This window comes from Tachysurus fulvidraco, chromosome 6 (assembly GCF_022655615.1).
Source record: "Tachysurus fulvidraco isolate hzauxx_2018 chromosome 6, HZAU_PFXX_2.0, whole genome shotgun sequence".
In the NCBI taxonomy this organism is placed as follows: domain Eukaryota; kingdom Metazoa; phylum Chordata; class Actinopteri; order Siluriformes; family Bagridae; genus Tachysurus; species Tachysurus fulvidraco.
This window is the reverse complement of record NC_062523.1, coordinates 23,742,292-23,761,635: the sequence shown is the minus strand read 5'-3', so window position 1 is coordinate 23,761,635 and position 19,344 is coordinate 23,742,292. Positions and strand designations below refer to the sequence as shown.

At 36.6% G+C, this 19,344-nt stretch overlaps 1 protein-coding gene across 1 annotated transcript; it reads left to right on the top strand.

The window, feature by feature from the left end:
• The first annotated feature begins 7,658 nt into the window (after positions 1–7,658).
• Positions 7,659–18,712, top strand: gja5a (gap junction protein, alpha 5a). The gene is made up of 2 exons (XM_027143661.2): positions 7,659–7,961; positions 15,992–18,712. Exon 2 carries the CDS (start codon positions 16,033–16,035, stop codon positions 17,260–17,262), a length of 1,230 nt encoding a protein of 409 aa, XP_026999462.1. The 5' UTR covers positions 7,659–7,961; positions 15,992–16,032; the 3' UTR covers positions 17,263–18,712.
• Positions 18,713–19,344: the final 632 nt, after the last annotated feature.

The following is a 19,344-nucleotide window of genomic DNA, read 5'->3' as shown; positions in this document are numbered from 1 at the left end:
TTTTTAACATCAAATGCAATCTTCACATGTAGAAACCAGGGTTTTCAAACCAAGAGTAGGTTATAAATGCTATTATTTGTCTAATCGATCGATCTAATGTGTTTCTGTAATGTTTACGAAAAACAATAGAATTGTTTTTTTCTGTTCCAATACTTTTGAAAGTATTTGTAAACTGTATATGTGAGGAACCTTGCGGGTCATGACATAAAAACAAAAAGCTGGGCATTGATAAAGAGGATACTAGCTCACTAAGCTACATAGAGCTGTAACTGAATAGTGGTGAGATACCACACAAAAACATTATGTCATTCTCGAGTGTGGTGACCCTATTGAGAGTGTGCACTGTTCCATAAGATCTGGTTTTGTCAATGAAGCATGATCCTAACTCATTCTTGCTGCAAGCATACACAATTATCACAAGTTAAGCTAGGACACCTCCACGTCCTTCTCCTACCATTATAAATGGAGTAGCTATTATGTATATTATGTATGACATATTTCTTTTTTCATATATTTTTTAGAACTACGTGAAGCATTGGAGTGTTTTGCTGTAACATAGTAAGTCTAGAGATTTTACAGTTCAGATTTTCAATGGTTATTGAAATAAAACAGTCAGCCTGTACACACTTCACAGATTTTGAGCCTTGCCAGATCTTTAAGAATTCATCAAAGAGCTTAGTTAGGATATTTCGGCATAATTAATAAGTCCTCTAAATCTCACTTGGTTTCTGCTATCATCAGAAATTCTATCCACATAAAATAAGTCTGTGGGTTTGAAGACTTCTAAACTGCAATCTCTGCCAGAGTATTTGTGTAGAAGATTAAAAATAGTCAGTCAGTTTAAAGAACATTTTTATCTCAGTCAGATAAATGATAAGGGATGAGGAGAGAAATATTAATAAGAAAGCAGTCGTAGTCACAATATTGGCATATTTAGATGTAGTATATCAATGATGGTATAGGGATGCATTTGCATAGAATTGTCAAATGTGAAAAACTCCCCATACACCACTTAGCAAATCTGCACTTTTATATAGATCCTTATCTTGTCTTTTTTGTACACAGGCTTATGTGTCATACAGAAACAAAGTTGACAGCTGAACCTCACAAGGTTTCCTGAGGTGACCTTTAAGTGTTAATTGTGTTGTGATGAACAAGGACACAAGGGGACAAATCTCAATTTCTTGACTTTTCACAGTTTCCCCAAGTGTAATATAAAATGTGAACCTTTTTATTATTTTCTTTTTCCCTGTTCACACCTATGTCTGATATAATTATTCAGTCTCCTGCCAAAATGTTTCTCACTTCCTCTGGGAACACAAATTTCAACCCCTTTCCAATGATTGTTTAATGATTTAAACAGAATATACAAAAGAATTCTGTCTACTTCCCAACACGCACATGCACAATTCACAGTGACCAAACAGATGTCGGATGTTTATACGCATACACATTTTCAGGCTCTGAGAGTGACCAGCCAACCTAAACTTCAGTTTCTTTGATCATAGAGGACATTGAGTCCTTGAAGGGCAGGGAGTTGGTAGCCATGCCCTCCGTCGTTGTGCCAACTAGTCTTGGAGCACGTCTTGATCAATTTGAAGCCTGAAACATCCCACTTGCATTGTGTATAAGTGGAAGAAAAATATTGATTTTGGATGATGGTGAAAGTCCTGGCCTTCTACAGCTTCCTGTGACCTTCAGACAGACCTAACCCTCCCTCGGTCCTGACCTGCCTTGACTGTCTTATAAAAGGCATTGTGTCCATTTCTTGGACAGGAAACAAATAAGTTATCACACTTTAAACAGGGTTTCTAATCCAGGCACCTGTTTAATTCACAGACTGCCAGAGTCAGATTTTTTAAATAAAGTAATTCCATTATTCAAATATAAATAATGTAATAATAAACTTTTAATTCCTGAAATTTCCACTAAAACACTAGGTCAATATTTACATTATCTCTAGAACGCATTTAAGCATTTAAATTAAACCCACTAAATTGAAGTAATGAGTACAACAGACTAATAACTATAAGAACTGAATAGTAAATTCAAATAATTGAATTTTGTAGGTTTTGTTTTCTACCACTGTAATAAAAAAATATTCCTGAAGTATAAAGACCCCCGAGGGTCCCAACTGTGAGAAGCACCAAATTAAAGTAAATTACTGTCTAATGCCAGATGTTTGTACCATTCTTCTGATATACTTGTTTCTTTAAGAACTGTAGGAATTCAAAAGTGTTGCGGGCAAAGTTAATAAAGTGAAACATGTACTGTGTACTGCATTGCGGTATAAAAGTGTATGTATGAGAACAAGGGCAGTCAGCAGATTCCACCAAAAATGTAAGACTACTCTGTGCTACTATTAAGAAGCAGATTGAAAACAACGAAACAATGCAGACATCGAGATTCTTCACGAGGGCAGAAATCTGATCAGAGTCAGCCTGATAGACTCACCATATGCAAGCTTTCCTTTCCACCTTTTCCTCGTATTGAACTCTGAAATGTCTAATGGTCATTCCAACTTCTTATGGCAGACAGTGACACAAAGGCATTAATACAACCCACAGGATGTAACTGAGCTTCTATTGAATGAGTCATTACAATTTTATACCATTAACAAGTAACTGAAGTAAATGAGTCAGTATTACAAATATGCCCATGGGAAGCTTTCTTTGTGAAAGTGCTGGTTCACTTTGCTGCCTTGAAATGATGTCACACGACCAAAAGTCACACAGTATATGCATTCAAATAAATGCAGCCAGAGTAAAAGGTACATTTTTGGTGCTTGAAGCTAGAAACTTACACAACCAGTAAGTTGTGCTAATAACATGACATGATACAATAAAACTCAAACAGAAATTCTCTCAATATTCAGTGTTGCACACTGCCACCAAGAGTTTAAGAATAAAGAACATTGCCAATTCATGATACAAAAGCTATGAATGCAGAAAGGCAAGTGGCAAGGAAGTAATACCACAGAAGGGCCCAACTCCAAAAAGTTTTTATTTATCAGGACCTAAAAACTAGAACAAAGGAATAACATTCCAAAATTACATGTAGGGAAAGGTAACCCTATACTTTGGCATAGACACTTATCCAGAGCAACTTACTGTACATTGTACTGAGGGCCTCAGTAATAGCACCTTGCTGGCCAGAGGATTTGATCTCTCAACCTTCTGTTTATTAGTCCAACACCTTAACCACTAGGCTACCACATTCCTTGTATCTCCTATACTATCCTGTACTAAATATCCGAGTAATAAGTAGCCATGTGTTACTAATGAATTGCACAAGGTTAGGACTTAAGACTTAAGCCTATGACATATATTTCATTGGTGTTCTGTAGCTCTCATGTGTGTGTCTATATATCATGAGATATGCGTGTCTCTATATCATTCGAGTTCATCAATCTGGGAAAGGTTATGAGGCCATCTCTAAAGGGAAATGAAATTCACAATTCTACAGTGAGAACAATTGTTTACAAATAAAAAGCATTCAAGATAGTTGCCAATCTTTCCAGCATTAGGCTTCCCAGCAAATACAGTACATGGTCAGACTGTTTAATTAGATATAAATAAAACCCATGAGCTACACCATGTGACCTACAGGTCTCTAATTTTAAGTTACAAGATACATAGCCTTTTAATTGAATAGCCTTTTAAATAATAAATCTAGAATTAGTTGTAATACTTACTGTAACTCACACATGTGTAAATAGCCAAAGCTGAATTTTATTTTAATCTCTGTCTCTAAACTCCAAAGTTCTGAGCAGCAGGCATTAATTATGAAAAATCCCAACACAATTTAATGAGCAAAACTGTTTCATTAAATAACATTTCAAGACAATGTTAAGCTTTTCAAAGCAATAAATATGTTGTGGATACAAATGTAGGCCAGAAGGCAATTTTGTTTTACACTGCCAGAATGTTTGCTCTACAATCTGTGCTCTATAATAGATTACAGACATACATATATGTATGTATACATTTAAACAGCTTCAGCAATTCCAAAAATGGAGGCATAAATAATTCATGAAACATAACTGGAAGTGAATTGGCTTATATATGAAAAGCAGAGAATTGTGGAGCTATGTTTGTGAAGCATAACATACTACTGTATGATGTTTACTGCAAAAGATGTCAATGCACAGTCAAACAAATAAAGACAAGTAAAGCTTTAACCAAAGAAGGTCTTCTTCCATCCCAAGCTATTTTTTACTGACAAATGAAATGTGTCCTTAGGTCTTGTTATAAAATAGCCCAGTGCAACACACAACAGAGACACACAGAAGCACACTCTTTGTGGCGCCCACACACCTCTTCCTGTGTTTGTCTGTATGGCCATGTCTGCTCATAGAGACTCTAAGTGCAGGAGAAGCCAGCATCTACCTTTGATTTCTACTGTTCTCTATAAAAAACAGGATACTGACTTTTTCATTGTTTTAGCAGTGCTGATTAATGCATTTTGTAGTGTTAGCAATGCACTTTTTTAACTGGAGTCTGATTGTGTGCCTGTTTGGGATTTACTATGCATCCATATCCCTTACCACTGGTCCCCATTGCACTTAAGTAATTCAGTTCGGATATTCACATAAGCTAGACCCGCACAGTGCATATAATCTAGTACTGTGGACCAAGCAAACATGATTGCCTAGGCTTTGCCAATTTCTATACTCACTTTATTTGAGGTTTTTAGCTCCATAACACCTCTGGGCTTATCTTAAGAGTGATTTAGGACCTCAGAACAACTCTGAGTAAGGAAAATACAAGTTTTATCTTAGAGAGGAGGCGGGGCTAACATCCTTACTAGGTATGACACATTCTTTTGAAGACTGTGATTGGTTGTCCAATAAAAATATATAGGAACGTTTTTAAAATCTGGTCTGTTATAAGCCCTCACTTTGTCTCTATGTTAAGATATTTGGGTCTATATTGTGTAGGGATTATTCGTTCATGACTGATCATATTAGAGATGCGCTAACATCTGTATGTTATAAATGTAATTTAAATGTAAACATCTCCAACACAGTGCAGAAATGTCATAGAGACAAATTATATAATTTCTGATGCTTTGGTTTTTCAGCAATGTTTCTAAGATGTTAGTGTTAGTGTAGATCTCTTAATGCCATAGCAGCACAATATATTTCTGCCATTTCTGCAATGTTTGAGATGTTACCTCTAATATGATTGGTCACAGAAATAATCCCTAAACAAATCTGTATCATCTTATTAATTCACTATCATTATTAAATATTGTTTACAATACACTTCTCCCTCTTCACATTCTGCCCATTTTCTCCTCTGCTAAAGAAACTCATAAGCCTTAAAGGTCCTCCTTAGTATTCCTAGCACTTTTTGACGATAAGGGCTCTTTTATGGGATAAGATGCTTTATGAAAAACTTTTATCTTTACTTGGATCTTCTGTTTAATTTTAAAGGGAATCGCCCACATTTATAACAATTTTCATAGAATTTTGTAACTAGGAGCACAGACCTAACGCGTCACAAAGCAATTAGTTAGCCCTTTGTTTTCATTATTTTTATATACTATGCTGCCACAACAGGATTTAAACTGTTTGTACTCTTATTCTCTGATGTAGTGGACTAGCATAAGGAACTTTGCCAAAAGGCTAACTGAATAAAGGCACCTAATAAATTTTGTAAACTTTAATATTCACTTTTTAATATTGTGTTAGAAATATACAAGTGATATTTTCTTCACATGTAGGTTAAAAAAACATTTCATATGAGCTCATTGTCATTTGTTTTCAAACAACATGATTTCATCTGTGATTTGTTTCTATGACAAACATTAACAGAGAAGGCGGTGCTCTGTCGTTTTACTTAAATCAAGTACTCATTAATGGTGGCTTGTAATGAGACTTTAATAGAAGGGAGAGAAGAGAGGGAGGAAAACAGTGAGCTCAAATTGCTTCTAATCGTTAAGTGAGTGGTTATTCTTTTCTGCTTTCTTAATGTGTGCAGCAGGCAAGGGAGGATTAGTGAGTTTATTTATGTGGCAAAACTGTGAAGTGATTTTGGAAAGGATGGATGACATTTCTACAATTCGACCTATAGTCTGTTTGCACAGTTAAACACTGGCCTTGGTGTCTGCTAGTGTGTATTATATCATGTCTTAAGGTGTTAGAGCCTGCCTAAGAGACACAGATGCACAAAGACGAACACATACACAAATATAAATGTATAGGGAAAAAAAATACTATAAGAGCTTATAAACAGCAGAAATAAAAGCAACCAATAAATTAGCTTAATACAAACGTATAGAATGCACAATATGGCAATTTCTATAAGAGGTCCCACTGAGAGGTGAAAGTTTTTCTGATCACTTTTAGAAGTTTTACACAGCATATTAAGTGAGCAAGGATAATAATGACATGTTACCACCACTGTCCTCATGTACTTATGGTTTTCTGTAAACTAAATTAAGCCTTAGGACTAAGCTTTTGTGAAACACACACACACACACACACACACACACACACACACACACACACACACACACACACACACACACACACACACACACATGCACTTGTAAGGATTGGCATAATAATTAATGCAGCTAATTAATGCTATGCCTACAAGTAAAAGGAATTATTTTGCCTATTTTAGATTTTAAAATACAAGAAAAAAAGGTTTTTCTACCAAGATATAAAAACATAGCCAAACACAAACACACAAACCCTACAGAAAGGAGGGCTTAAATGCAAAAAGGTCCAATCTCACACCCATATGCACACACAGCAGACACCCTACAGCAAGGTGGAATCAAAACAAAAATGTGAACATTACAAATATAAATGCATGTCATCACACACCGACACACACACACACATACACCCACACACACTCTCTGTCTCTCCCTCTTTTATAGCATACATGCTCTCACCCTACAGCAAGGTGGAAATGAACGAAAATAATTTCTATTATATAAGACCTGCAGATATCAGCTGCATGCCACCGAAGGGAATGAAGAATAGTGAAAATAAGAGAAACAGAAAATGGGGTGTAGATCGATGAGACACACTGAAGTTATTGGTAACAGATAACTTCATACAGAATACAATGAAAGAACATAATGTTCATGAAAGGTTTAAAAAACATTTCATACTTCAAATTTAAGCTATACTAGACATTGCATTCATTCTATACTCTCAATAAATAAATTAATAAATCAATAAATAATGTATACATTTTTAAATATTTCACACACAATTATACATTTGTTGGTATGCATATTTAAGTAAGTACGTAATAGGAGGTAATGATTGAATAACAGATTACATATATACACTTTTAATCACACACAGAAACACACACACACACACACACACACACACACACACACACACACACACACACACACACACACACACACACACACACAAACACACGTAATCCCACTAAGGCACATGTACAAGAGTGCAAACCAGAAGCACTAAAACTTTACAAGTAGACTGAGTCGAACACCCATTGTGTTCTAATACAATCTCACTTCCTTTTCTTACACTCTGGTATTCTTCTCACCAAAATAATGTGCCAGCAAGTGAAGAGCAGGGCAAGTGAGGGAGGAAGAGAAGAGGGAGGAGGACGTGTGTGTGCTTGTGTATGTCCTGGAGGGGGTGGTGGTTGGGGGCGATAGGAAACACTCCCAGAGATGGCCCAGTATTTCTCTGTTTGCCCCACTCATGCCCTCATTTTCATAACTCTTACAGAGCGTGTCACCAGCTTCAGTGCAGCAGAAGCAGCTTATCATCATCATACATATCTGCAGATCTTTACAGAGTGCATCATTGTCCATCGTCGCACCATCAGGGCTAGAACCCCAAGTACCCTGGAGCAACAGTATAAGGACTTTCCTTCTCATGCGCGGGAATCAAGAGCAAGAACGCTGAGCTGCTCTCACACTCACTCGTCTGTTTTATAGAGACTGTGGTACAGGTAATGATGAACTCCTCTTTGTTAAGTCTTTGAAGTTGTGAATATCAAATGCTCACTGCTTTTTCCTGAACACACATTAAAGTGAATAGAGCAGATAGGAAAAGTCAGAGTCACTGGATAAAGATCAGAGATTAAAACCTTATCCTCTAAAAGCTAAATAAAATCCTATGTGTTTACTAATATGTCACTGCTGTGTGGAAAATAAAACTTGGAAAAGTCAGTTTAAAAATCAAATTAAGATTAACTTTGTAAACAAACCATATCTCAAGAATAAGCCGAAAATAATAAAGGGTTGTATGTTAAGCGTTTTTTACTTTTATACTATACATGGCTGTGTGTTTTTGCCATTTCCGTGACATCCTGGACTGGTTTATGACACCGGTATAAACCTGCACTACATAAATGTGATTTATCTAAGCATGACTTGAACATACTGTATATAACAACCTAAAATTAGCACCAGAGAATGATAATGACATATGATGAAGATAAATGGTGCAAATTTGGTTAATAACATTGACAGTAATAAAATTGTCTACACTAACAAGCTGAAGTGAAAAGTTAAGTTTGTAATAAATACTACAAGCTGTTATACTACAAGTTACAATTTTGCGGCGTTAGAAAATTTGCTTTATATATATATATATATATATATATATATATATATATATATATATATATATATATATATATATATATATATACATGACCCAGGAGAACAGCTGCAACTGAAGATTACTTGAGTCAGTCGGCACACGTCTCCTGTCTCTATTTTTCTTGTCAAAGGCAATCCATCATAAGAGTGTACACAGTGGATTACCAAAGTTTGCTTTTTGTGTACAAAGAGCATAAACCACTTCGTATCATACTCTAGTGCTAATATTCACAGTCTGTCCTCTTAGTTTATGCAGCTTTAATCCATTAATTTTTTTTAATTGCTCTAATGGCAACACCACAGGGGGCCCGGGCATGGTCAGTTATTGTGGTAGACACTGAGACAATTGAGATTAAAGACTCTCTTTTAAAAGCAGTCTAAAATCTGTGTGTGTAAATGTGTTTACTTAGAGAAGCTGAATATGTGCTAAAGTCCTCCATAATTGAATAATGTTTAAATGGTTGTAGAAAACATACATGTGTGGGGCTATTACTGAGTAATATTAGTGTCTGGTATTATATTTATTATAGGAAGATCACAGAAATGTAGGATTCTGTCTTTCACTGCTGCAAAACTAAGTTAAATATTAAATAGATTAAATGTTAAAGATATGCTATACATGTGAAAATGCTGAAAAATAGCAATCAATAAATAAAATATACATTTTTTTTTCATCTCAAGACATATACATATACAGATGAACTGATTTAAATGGCAGAGTATAAGCAATATACTACTCTGTAAAAGCAATGTCTCTGTGCAATGATTGGGAATGCTGTACATGTTCACAAATATATCATAGTTTGAGGGAGTCTCTTTAACTGTAGCGTAGATCTGTGTTCAGTGTAAGCTGAGAGCATGGCTGAACCGCCTTTTAAGGTAACACATTATTCACTTAGTAACCTCACAAGCACAACTGTCTTGTCCCTTAACTGTTGTGAGGACAGCTACCAGGCTATCTATTTGTCAAGCAACGATGGCGTCTGTTTATTTATTATGATTTTTTTTTACATGTGTGGGTTGATGATGGTCTAGATCCCTCTCAGATCTTAGCAGTCTTAGCTTTTCATCCTCGTCCGAGACACTGACAAAAAATATAGAGAACAGAATGAATCCTTCTGACTTAACCGAATGAATCATTCTGACTGCTGTCTTTTTTTCAGTCTATATCACCACCATGTGCAGGTTCAAGTTTGAAACCATCTTTACTCACAGGTTTATGCTCCAGCTGGAAGTCGTGATGGTGTGTGGTATCCAGTAACAGAGAGTTATTTATGGATATAGAATAAGCTCAGTGCCTTCCTACAGCTGTCAAAGTTCACGTTACTGATTCTCTCTTACTCAATGCTGTTTGAAATAATCCCCAAGCAGTGCAGCAAGGCTGATAGTGCTATTGAATACTGTATGTTGCTTAAGGAATAGATGTGGTTTATACAGATGCATGCTCAGCCCAGATCAGTACCTTCGGCATCAGACCTTCACCTTGAAACAATTCAAACATTATCATGCTAAGTGTAATGTCAGTCGATGGTGCGACACTGGTCGTCACTGGTCTCTGGTTTGACGGATTGGGCTTTTGTAAATATTTATCCTTAACTGGTTGAGGTAGAGGCCATGTGTGGACGCTACAGAACCTCTTATGGCTTCAGCATCAGCGTGCCCACGGCAACATCAGTGCTTTGAGGAAAACCAGCAAGGCAGCACATGCCAACGCAGCCTGGCACCTTCACAGAGCGTTACCAGAACTTTCGCAGTTCACTTAACTGGGGGAGGGTATAGGGTGGTATGTTATTCTTAAGTTTATTTTTGTTATTACTAAGACTTGACAGTGATATATTCATAGAGAACAGAGTATGTTCAAAGATTCATCCAGGTTAAGACTGAGACTCAGTCATAAGTGTCACTTTTTGAGATATTGAGCAATTCAGTATTGCATAAGTCTACTTGTGTCTCTTTCAAATATATAACAAGACCTGGCATCCTGGATATGATGAAAATATTTGATAGACACAGCTTTTCTTTCACAAACATATTCTTAAATCCTTATAAAGCTTAAAAACATTGTGCAGTTAACTAGAAAACCATATACAGTGCAATTTTTAATATACATCAGATAAAATCTTGTCTTCTGTGGTGGGCTGAAGATTTCCAAAGTCAAGAGGCAATGATTTAAAATATGGCTTTACAAATGTTTCCAGCACAGCTTCTTTATACGTCACATACCGTGCATTACCATTGTATTATCCTGCATCACATGCGCATATACAGGGCATTACACATCTAATTTTAGTACCTACATTACATCCATAAAAGGCTTAATATACTGTCATCATCATTTACCCTCAGGCTAAGCCTAACTACGTGACTTACAGTTATAAACAAAAACACATACACTCAATCAGTCACTCATTAAGATAACAAAGTTCTTCGTTTTATCATGAGTATAAATAGAAGCACTTGTTTCCATTTTTACATCCTGATGAGTAAAAAAACAATCTGGAGAATGCGTTACTGATCAAAAAAAAAAAAAAATCAGAAGACAGGATCTATTCAGTCATTATCTAATGGATAATGTCATTATCCACACAAACGGTCCTGATTATCTCTCTTCCTTTTAAGCTTAATATTCTACAAACAGAGCCTGATTTTATCAAATGATCATTAAAGCATCTAATTAGACGATGTAAACAGTCTCCCCTTCCCCTTAGGTCACTGTACAAAAATGTGTGTGTTTGCTGTTTTCATTGTTCAACTAGCAGTGTGTGTGTGTGTGTGTGTGTGTGTGTGTGTGTGTGTGTGTGTGTGTGTGTGTGTGTGTGTGTGTGTGTGTGTGTGTGTGTGTGTGTGTGTGTGTGTGTGTGTGTGTCTTGCCCTCTTATTGTTCATGTTTTGAAGAAACCAGCATGTTTGGTCACCCTTGCCTACAAGATCTCATAAATGTCTGGTGATAAGGTTCAGCTGTCTGGTGGAATGTCAGGTGCATTGTCTAGGCATGTAAAAAAATGGCTTGATCAAGTGACCCTCTATATCCTCTCAATAACTTCTCTCTCTCTTTTTTTCACTCACTCACTTACTAACTCACTCACTCACCCACTCACTCACCCATACATACACTTTATGGGAAACAAGGAAAGAGAGCCGGTTATCCTTTCACACTGTGACTCCTGTGAGAGCTAGTCTAGAGGAAATCATATTGTTTAAAATTGCTTCCTAAGAAAAGAAGAAAAGGAAGATGTGAAAAAAAACGAGAGAGAAGGGGGATAAAGGAGAGGGAAAGACGGAGACTGAAATGGCAATGAATCAGATGGATATTTCCGTCGCATTGCTGTTTTCTAAGTGTCTAACATTCTGTTCCCACCAAGGCCACTGGCAGCACATACACACAATCATGCAAACAAACAAACACACACACAGACAGCAAAGTATTTAGCACACAGAGAATTACTGGCATGTCAGACACAAAACACACACACACACACACACACACACACACACACACACACACACACACACACACACACACACACACACACACACACACACTTGACTTTGTTAGATTCATTCAGTTGAATGCTTTAAAAGGAAGTTCACTAGTTTGTTGTTAGAGAGTCCTGGGTAAACACTCAAAGTTTTTCCAACTGCATTTCAAATAGATCGTTTTACTGAGGAATCAGTATAAAAAACAGAACATCTTAAAATGGATAAAAATCAATGCAAACATTCACCAGGATATTGTATACATAGTTTTGCGATGGATCAGTACACTGTCTGTTATTTCAAAAACTTTACACCCCACACACCCTATAGAAATATTGGGAATTATTTCGAATATTATCCAAATGCTGAACCACTTGTCATGATGGAGATGTTGCACTGTAAGTTAGAGATTATGTTCCATCATATCCGTTTAACTTAGTGTTCCAGACCATCTAGAATGTCTGTGGGTGAAACTGTGACCCTTGAAAATTCCCACAGTGCATATCTGCTATTGCTGCGTATGGTTTATTCACCGTCTCAGTCACCACATTAAGATGAACTCATATGTCCTGCAACATACTAAGTACCCAGGCACTGGACTTGTAATCCAGAGTCCATGACATCTGCTTAGATAGTTTAATTTAAAAAAGTTGAAAAAGTCTGTAGTTGTAAGAAAAAAGTAAAAATCAAATCTAGAATATATTACAATACAAATGACTTCTAACCCACCTTTAACCCATGGAAAACTTTGGGCCTGCCAGATTTTGTTGGCAAAGAATGCTCTGAGAAAAAATGCATGATTTTGCAAATGGCTACTACTGTTTTTAGCTCTGCTGTGAACTTTTGTTCATTTTTATAGATAGCAATGTATCATACAGTCAGAAATTAATATCCAAAGTGTATTTAAGATTTTAAAAAGTTCTAGTGCAATGGCTTAACAAAGAAAAGAAAAGAAAAGAAAAGAAAAGAAAAGAAAAGAAAAGAAAAGAAAAGAAAAGTTGTAACAATAAATGTACAGTATCATGGCTGTTCTCTGAGGTAAATTAGAAATTGTCATCAGCAGAGCTATAACTTTAATGACTTTAATAAACAATACGGACAAGTAATGAATGAGTAAGTAATGAAAACCTTAAACACCAAAATCTTAAACATGTTTAGTTTTCTTTGTCCCTCTACTGAAATAACATGATTAACAGTCATTTTAAAACTCCCTGTCTTTGTTTTTCAGTATTAATGATAAGAACACCAAGCTTAAGATTAATAAACCCTGTATAAGTAATAAAGACCTTTTTTCACATAAAGTTTCAATCGTTAAACCTGACTTTCAATAAAGTGGTGCATTTTAGAACATAGTGTGCTTTTAGTTGCTTTCAGGCAATTTTAATGCCATCTGCCATTCTTTTACTGCTGGGCCCTGTGCCATAAAGCTTGTAAAGTACATCAGCATTGGACATTAATTCTGATATTAAGGAAATTCCTTCTGTCATAAATTGGTGCTGTATGTCAGAGATATATCAGATAGCATTGTTCTGCAGATCCTTGTGGTTTACTCCTACTGTTTTATATGGCATTGATACAATGCCTTAATTAAAGCTGAAGGATTGATGCAGGGGCGCCACTAAGGGGGGGAAAGTTAGGATGATTCTAAGGGCCCATGCACCTCTGCAGCCTTCAGAGATCATTTTAATTGGTAGTAACAGTAGTAGTTTAATTTTCTTTCATAGGGCCCAAAATTGCTAGTGACACCCCTGGATTGATGTCTTGGAGTAGCTGCATGAGTGCATGTGGTAAATTTTACTCCCAATTTCTGTATACTGCCCTATTACAGAGGTAGTATACAGAAATTGCACATACAGTTGTAAATCCTTATTAAGTAAGTAAACTTAATTTGTGACTTAGGAAACTTTCATTTCAACTTAGCATTCATCAGATACTCTGAAACACCTTCCACCACACTTCTACGGTCTTCTTAGCTCATTATTATCAGGTTCAGGATAAGACGTCTTGCATATGTGCAAACAACATACTTGTAAGATTACTCAGCTGCACTTTGTGTTGGTCATTGATCAGGTTAAGTGTCTTAATGATCCAGACTGTTTTGACATGTCACTGCAGTACGAATATATGAAAGAGCCTCTATAAGTTGACTCCATATTTGGTCTTAGCTAAAGCAAGGTAAAGTTCTAGTGCCGGATGGAACCAAAGTGACAGATTAAAGTATGCACATATGAATCACACATATGAACATAGGAACGCATATACACATGGTACGCAGCTTAAGTGCTCGTATTTCCAAATGGGAATAATAATCATAGATTTTCAAAGATCCCACAGACAAACAATAAAATGCAGTATTCGGTTGATTCAATGGATCTTACTTATACATCTATTTCAGTTAACATTTTTCTGGCTAGGAAATGAGCTCTGCCCAAAAGAAAAACGGAGTTGTGCAACTTTACCCTTTTATCTTAAAAGTCAACTCAAAATGAATGTCATTTCAAGGGTCAGGTTAGTTTAAGGAGAAAAAAATTGGCTTGCCATTGTTTTCATTGGAACTATGATTTGTGTCACAGATAGGAGAGAAAATATTTTAGATTATTACATAATTATGTGGTTTTTTTTTTTTTTTTTTTACCTAAGCCCAGTTGAGATAATTGGAGGCAGAATGCATATCCAGCAGATTAGGTCCCAAAAATGAAGTTTGGCAGAACTTTTACAGAAAGTTCTATTACATTAATCTTAATGATAATTGTTGTGTAATGTCTTTAATGATGAGTCTTTATTTAATAGCTTTCACTATTTTTTTTTTTAAATAAGAAACACCGACAACATCCAAGAACACTAGACATTGGACTTTTTCCTTATTTTTATTCGATTTCTCACAAAATGTAATTACAAGATTTGCTCTACACAGCTGTCTCAGCATATAAATTCTGTCTCAACAGATATGTGACTCACCCAGTTGTCGTGTGACTCACAGACAAAAAGATTTTGTTATCATGGAGTCATTCATAAAACATGAACATTTCCACTAGACCATGGAATGGAACGCATGTTTAATTTTTTGTGGTAAGCTAATAATTATAGATTTGGTCTGTGCAAACTCAAATGAATCTCAAATTAAAAATAAAAACACAATAGGTCAGGTGGTACAGGATAGCTGCAGTGTTGTCTAAAATGGTCATTCTCTCTAGGTTTTAGATCAGTCATGCAGAGGGCCAATTCCTATGCCCCCGGCATCATCGTACCGTGCCCGGTCAAGCCAAGGCCACAGAAGCCAGCCGTTATCCAAACTGGCCATAAAACTAAGGAGAAGCATGCCAGGATTAGAAACATTTATCCCTCTGTGCCTGTACTGTGGGCTGTCCACTCTCTTAATAACACACTTAACATACATGCACAACATATCTACATGACGGGCTTACTGGGGACTGACAGATGGCAGCAGCTGAAGTTATACAAATGTGCTATATGTAAAAAAAAAAAAAAAAAGTCGGGTAAAGATTATTGGCCATACTGATTAGATTTAGTGATAGATACATTTATTAATATTTATATGTACACAACAAACTCCCATAATAAGGTGTTAAATGTCCAATGTTAAATGAACTTAAATGTTCAATAACCTTTGAGCAAGTATCGGTTTCCATTATCTGTACCTTGCAAAACAAAAAAAAAAGGTATCTGTACATTTTTTTCTGACAGAGTACAGAATCCAAAGATAAATGGTAAAACAATGGAGTATTAGTGCCACCTGCAGAACGAATTAAATATAAAAGAAGAATTACAAATAATACATGCCAGTTCAAATCTTGCTCTAGTTCTGCTTCCCTGACTCCATACAGTAAATGCTCATTAAAGATACTAAACAGAGCTGCATTTTTTTATTTTCTCCCAGAGGCTGTCAGAAGGGAGCAGAAGTGTTGACTCTGAGGAACCATGGGGGACTGGAGTCTCCTTGGTAACTTCCTGGAAGAGGTGCAGGAGCACTCCACCTCTGTCGGGAAAGTGTGGCTCACCATCCTTTTTATTTTCCGTATCCTGGTCCTGGGTACAGCAGCCGAGTCTTCTTGGGGTGATGAGCAGTCTGACTTCATGTGTGACACCCAGCAGCCCGGTTGCACAAACGTCTGTTATGATCGTGCCTTCCCCATTGCCCACATCCGTTATTGGGTGCTCCAGATCGTCTTTGTCTCCACACCTTCACTTATCTATGTTGGCCATGCCATGCATATTGTACGTAGGGAAGAGAAACGCCGGCGGCAAGAGCAAGAGGAGCGTGAGGCAGTTGATGGAGGAGCGGAACCAGGAAGTGGTGAAAAGGAGTACCTGGAGCACAAGGATAGGCCTTCTGAAGCACCAAACAAGATTCATCTGAAAGGTGCTCTGCTGCAGACTTATGTATTGAGCATCCTGATTCGATCGGTCATGGAAGTGACCTTCATTGTGGTCCAATATATGATATATGGTATCTTTTTGGAGTCGTTGTACCACTGTAACACTTTACCATGTCCTAACACAGTCAACTGCTACATGTCTCGTCCTACGGAGAAGAACGTATTCATTGTGTTCATGCTGGTCGTGGCAGCCGTCTCTCTATTCCTCAGCGTTTTGGAGCTTTATTACCTTGGCTGGAAGCAGTGCAATAGCTGCTTCCGTAAATATGTTGAAAGACGTGCCAATAACAGCAACATAGAAACCAACAGCAAAAGCAGCAAAGCTGTTAATGCAACTATGACACCCAACTTTCCAAGCAGCTCCCAGTCACATCTTGCCAAGAACTGCACTCCACCTCCAGATTTTGATCAGTGCTTAGCATCAGGAAGAGGATCACCATCACCTGGAAATGTACATCACCATGTTCATTCCATCCATTCTGGCTACCAACCATTCACCAACCGCTTGGCCCACCAGCAGAACTCAGCCAACCTGGCCACTGAGCAGCACTGCCAGCGCAGTCATGATGACCTGGTGGCAGGGGAGGATTTCTTAAGAATGAACTATGACCATCGGCCTACCATTGTATCTTGCGGAAACAGGCCTGCTGAAGTGCTACCCAGTGCTCCTTCCACACCAATGTCCAATAGTAGCTTTTTCAGAGACAAACGTAGCTTTAGTAAGACCAGTGGTTCCAGTAGCAGCAAAACGCGGCCTGACCTAGCAGTGTGATTGGGGTGTAATCATATTTGAGATTATGGATTAAGTATATGGACATCTGATTATCATACCCATATGTAGACTGTTTTCATATTATTGCCATTCATGTGGAAGCACACGTTCATTTAGAATGCCTTTATATACTGTACTATAACATTATGAAGACAAATCACCACATGAGTGAAGGTTATTTTAACGATATTGAGAGAAACTACATCTGGAACCAACAAGCACATACAGGTGTGACTATCAGGTGTCCATGTAACAATTTTGACCATGTCGTTTAATGTCATGTGTATATTCTAAAAAAGTCTGGGCAAAAATAAACCAACTTGAGACCGAATGCAATATGGACTAACAAACAAGTGCTACAGAAGATATGATTTAATTCATCCTGGTGGGAAATTGGGGTAAAATAACTACATTGCCGGTCTATAAATACCAAATTATGAACATTGAAACCAGAATTCTGGAACATTTTAAGACTTTACAGTTTGAGTAAACTGTTATTTCAACTGAATTTAATTCTCAAATGAATAACATTATCTCATCCATGAAAATTTAGAAATCGTGAGTGGTGGACATCTGTGAACAAACACTTACATTTCTTTCAGCTGCAACTGATTTTTTTTTTTTTTTACTTCAATCCTTTTCTGGTTGCTGCTCTCAACGAGCGCACTTTAAAATTCTATCAAACGAATCTTCAGGCACTTCGCTCTTCATCATCAATCTACTAGACCTTGATTGCTTATCATCAACCAATTCTCATCCCAGCCGCCAGACACCAAAAAATTGGAAAAAATAACCAAGTATTTTTAGATTTTTTTTGTATGTGTTGAAATTCTTTGTTATTAGTATTAGCAAAGAAATGAGTTATGATTTTTAGACTTTAGGGTTTTTTTTGTTTGTTTTTTTTACACAGGGGTCCCTTAAAAGGCCATTTGATGTAGACAATAATAAGAAAGATAGAGATCAGGAAAAAGAGAGAATCTGTATCAGAGCACTTTATTTGGTTTCACTGAAACTTCTGTATAGTATTAGAAGTGGGAATACTGTATGACAGAGTAATTTAAGTTGTACTGAGATTGTATGGGAAAGTAAAATAAACGAGGAATGGATTGGTAATTTGCATGTGTGAAATAACACTGAGACCATTCATGAAATTATTTCAAAATACAAAATATAATTTTTTTTCGCAGAATACATCACTGTCTGTGAAAAATGTTAACCCGAGAGAATAACCGCTTCATCGTTCTGAACACATTAAAAAAAAACATTACCGAAACATCACTGCTTAATATTGCACATAAGTCAAGCAATGTGAGAGTTTATAAGCCAAAATAACACTTCAACCAGGTCAAGACTGTGAAAAAGGACCTCAATCCCTTGTGTACGAGTGTCAAACACTTATTTAGAAGAATTGAGTGTTGTGTTACTGTGAATGCCAAAGAGAACTCATCATTAAAGACTCACTGTTCAAGGTGTTGACGTTTGCCTCGCTCAGGTGGGGACGTCATGCAGACAGTGTGTGTAGCATGACAGACTTGGGCAAGCTGACAGGTGAAACTTAGACCAAATCAAGGATTCACGCTTGGTCATAGTTTTTGCTTCTTCAACTATCAAAACCTGGAAGATTATTTGTGCCTTGACTGAATAGTACAATCAAACATTTAATAATCTAGTGCACATATTACATATTAGATAAGAAATGTGCATTATTCAAGATGATCATGAAAGCACATTTGAATCAAGCCTCATACAGTATGCATCACGAAAGGTTTAACAGACAAAAAAACTGTACTGATGCCTGTCTTAATATATAGCTTTCTTTGTGAATTACAGATAGAAAATAATAACATGTTTGTCAGTCTGACAAATAGTTAATCAATTTCAACACTGTACATTAATCCTGCAGTTATTACATACTGCAAAGGCCAACTGAAACATCTTCTCTTTGTATTTTAAATAAGATAGAAATGCTATCGGAAAGCAGGGTTTATCATTTTAAACATATTAAGTGCATGTGTAATATACCAAAGTCCTAAGAGGCCATGTAATATTATTTTTTTTTTCTTTCTTATTTTATCGTGATCA

Excerpts from the sequence above, each read along its gene's own strand:
- gja5a (XM_027143661.2), top strand. The coding sequence starts at position 16,033 with ATGGGGGACTGGAGTCTCCTTGGTAACTTCCTGGAAGAGGTGCAGGAG.